At 47.1% G+C, this 3558-nt stretch overlaps 1 protein-coding gene across 1 annotated transcript in view; it reads left to right on the forward strand.

Moving 5' to 3' along the window:
- The window catches only part of SARC_00246 (hypothetical protein), a gene marked incomplete at its 5' end in the record, with an annotated part of 33176 nt that overhangs the window by 6440 nt on the left and 23178 nt on the right, over positions 1 to 3558 (forward strand). The window contains 3 exons of the mRNA XM_014306102.1: positions 1 to 1288; positions 2522 to 2725; positions 3407 to 3521. The exon at positions 1 to 1288 is cut by the window's left edge and continues 1084 nt beyond it. Of these exons, the coding sequence (XP_014161577.1) occupies positions 1 to 1288; positions 2522 to 2725; positions 3407 to 3521 (1607 nt within the window). The remainder of the gene's footprint in view (positions 1289 to 2521; positions 2726 to 3406; positions 3522 to 3558) is intronic.

The following is a 3558-nucleotide window of genomic DNA, read 5'->3' on the forward strand; positions in this document are numbered from 1 at the left end:
CCTTAATCCAAACCGTGTATCAAATTCAAATCCAAATTCAAATTTAAATTCAAAGCCAACCCCACACGCCCAAGTAAACGTGGGTGTTCAGGGATATATCCGGATGCCGGCGGCCGTACCCGTATACTCGCATGCGCAGACTCATTGGCAACGAGCTCCTGTCCAGCCACGAATGCCATTCCCAAGGCAAGCCGCAGTACATCCACACACAGGTCTCACAGCACAGACAGACATACGTCCACAGCAAACAGGCGTACGCCCACACCCAGGCATACCATTGCAACCGGGAGTCCGTCCGCTAGGTTTCCCGCATCTGAGTCAGCACCCACCGCCACGACCACATGAACCGTATATGCACGCACAGGCCCAGCTGCACTACAACGCACACATGCGCGCGATGCAGCAGCACCCGTTGATGCGAGGCCCCCACCCACACCCGGGGGTTGGTATGGGTCACATGCCCATCATGCCGGTGCAGTATGGCATGCAGCGAGCGCCGCTTTGCGCTCAAGGTGTGGCGGGTATAGCCCAGAAAGCAGGGAGGAGTACGAACGGGATGCCCCTGGCCACGGCCATTAGTCCTACAGAGACTGGTGGGGTCAAGGATAACCGCGCGAATAACGGTAGCAGCGGCAATACGAAAGGGGGAGGGAAGCGCAAAGCGGAGAAAACACCCACGTCTAAAGGTGCGAAGGGCCCGAAGGCTAAGAAGCGCAATCGTATACGGAGTGATACGGGCCAGGGGGGTGTACTGGTCACCAGTACGAGAAGTGGGCGCACGACCAAACACCTCAAGTCGGCCTATACGTGTGATTTGGAGAGCTCGGATAGCTTTGACAGCGACTATGGGGATATGTACGAGTACGTACCTGCCGGGACACGCAAGACACCCACGGCACAGAAGAAGAGGGCACGCACGCCCACCTCCACACAGAAGCCCACACACCAGTCACCCGCACCCGCACAAGCGATGGCAAAAGCCCAGGCAGCCGTACAGGGCAGCTCAATAGACCACGCCTCCTCCTCCCCAGACCATCCTACGAAAGCCAATACGAACGCAAGTGTGCAGCGTGTTACTGGCAGGGCAAGGGGTCGTGTGGTGTCGAGGGAAGGCAGTTTGCAACCGGGCGAGTTCTGCAAGGCGTGCGAGCAGAGCCACGACGATGATCAGATACTGCTGTGTGACGGGGGGTATGGCTGCAACAACGGCTATCACATGTATTGTCTGCGGCCTCCGTTGGACAGGGTGCCGTCGGGTATCTGGATCTGCCCGGAATGTTTGGAGCTGGTATGTTGGTTTGAATACCTTGTCAAGGACGTGTTCAGTCTCGAGACGATACCTAGGGTTATGTATGTGGGGGTTGTCTGGGTTTTTTGGAGTTGGTGTGTTGTATGGATAAGTTTGGGCAGTGAATAGATATCACACGTATCGTGTACGATCACCGCTGGACAGGGTGCCTTCGGGTGTCTGGGTCGTTTCAGAATGTTTGAGGTTTCCATGTTATGCTTATAGATTTTTGGTCACTACAATATGCTGTGTCTTGAGAAGATGCCTCGATTTATGTAGTTTTGGTATGTCTCTATAGATTTTGTGTCAATAATAAGTACCGCATGTTCTGTCGGCTGCTGTTATTCATTGCAATGTATACGTAAAAGCATCTGGATGTGCCCGTAAAAGTATTTACGATAATAATCTATTAAAATGTGGTACCAAATATATCAGATTCATCATCCACTCTCTATCCGGTCATCAATTGTCTTGGCATATGCCTTTGTCTCCAAACTAAACTGTTTGTGCCTAGAATGATGCCTACTACATGTTTATGTCGACCTCCAACAAGAAAATCGTAACGTCGTATGATCGAGTGTGCTCGGAATGTCTCAAAGAAGTTTCTGCCCAAAGCTTGTGATACCTACAAAACATATGTGGCCACTGGTCAGTTCTGAGATTTGACCTGCGGATGTTTACGTCAACCCGAGATGTCTAGCCTTTTGCTACCTGTTCATTATAAACCTTAAAATAATATACTCTGTATTTTTTAACCTTCTTTCTCCTCCAAGCAGCTATATACGGGTATCTGGATATGCCCCGCATGTCTAGAAATTAAGTTTGTTTTGTTTTACTATTTACTACATGGTGTCGTGTGTGAATATACAACGGCTATTCGGTCGTGTCCGATAATTCGAGATTTGTACCTTGTTCCTTGCAAGCCTTGTACATACAACTGTGTTTCTCATGCTCTTACCTACGGGAATGCGGGAAGTGTGTCCGGAGTGTCTACAATTGGTAAATGTTCTGACAACCCCGGTAGTGACTACTACCCGTTGTGTTCAGTCTTCGTTCTTGTTCTCTTGAAACAGTTCTATTTTTTTTTGTTTCTCTGCGGGTGGTTCCACAAGTAGCAAATAACTCGCCAACACACTCGTACAATAATCTCTCGCAATACAACCCAGGTGGTTCCACATGTAACAAGTATCTTACCACCACACTCGTACAATAATCTCTCGCAACACAACCCAGGTGGTTCCACAAGTAACAAGTATCTCACCAACACACTCGTCCAATAATCTCTCGCAATACAACCCACAGCGCTGCAAACAGGCAGAGCTGGATAAAGACTACTCGTTCGGGAGCGGCAAAACACGTCGGATAAAGGAGTTCCAAATATTCGCCGACAGTTTCGCAGCCAAGGTGATGGGCACGGACAGTCCCTCCATCGCTGAGGTATAGCAACAGCCTGCAACTATTCCTTGTTTCATAGAGGAGTGTTTTCGGATGCCGATGGAAATGTGTCTGTATATATTGATGATCTTGGTTATCGTGGTCTGTGGTATAGTAGTTAATGTGTCTGTATATATTAATGATCTTGATAAGTGTGGTCAGTGGTATAGTAGTTAATGTGTCTGTATATATTAATGATCTTGATTAGTGTGGTCTGTGGTATAGTAGTCAATGTGTTTGTATATATTAATGATCTTGATTAGTGTGGTCTGTGGTATAGTAGTCAATGTGTTTGTATATATCAATGATATTGGTTAGTGTGGTCTGTGGTATAGTAGTCAATGTGTTTGTATATTATTAATGATCTTGATTAGTGTTGTCTGTGGTATAGTAGTCAATGTGTCTGTATACATTAATGACCATGATTAGTGTGGTCTGTGGTATAGTAGTCAATGTGTCTGTATACATTAATGATCATGATTAGTGTGGTCTGTGGCATAGTAGTTAATGTGTCTGTATATATGAATGATTTTTGTTAGTGTGGTCTGGGTATAGTAGTCAATGTGTCTGACTCGTTAAACAAGTGCTTCAGACTCGGGGATACTCTGTTCTACACCGTTTCTAGGGCAATGGTTTCACATGGGAAAGTACTGACCTTTGTGAGTTTCTATACCCTATCGATAGGTCGAGAAGCAGTTTTGGGGTTTGCTGAACAATCCCTTCCACGAGATGGCTGTGGAGTATGGCGCTGATCTTCACTCCAAAACACTGGGCAGTGGCTTCCCATGCTACTCTCACCGTATGTACAACACCAGAAATCAAATTATATATATTTA

Source organism: Sphaeroforma arctica (assembly GCF_001186125.1).
Source record: "Sphaeroforma arctica JP610 unplaced genomic scaffold supercont1.6, whole genome shotgun sequence".
Lineage (NCBI taxonomy): Eukaryota > Ichthyosporea > Ichthyophonida > Sphaeroforma > Sphaeroforma arctica.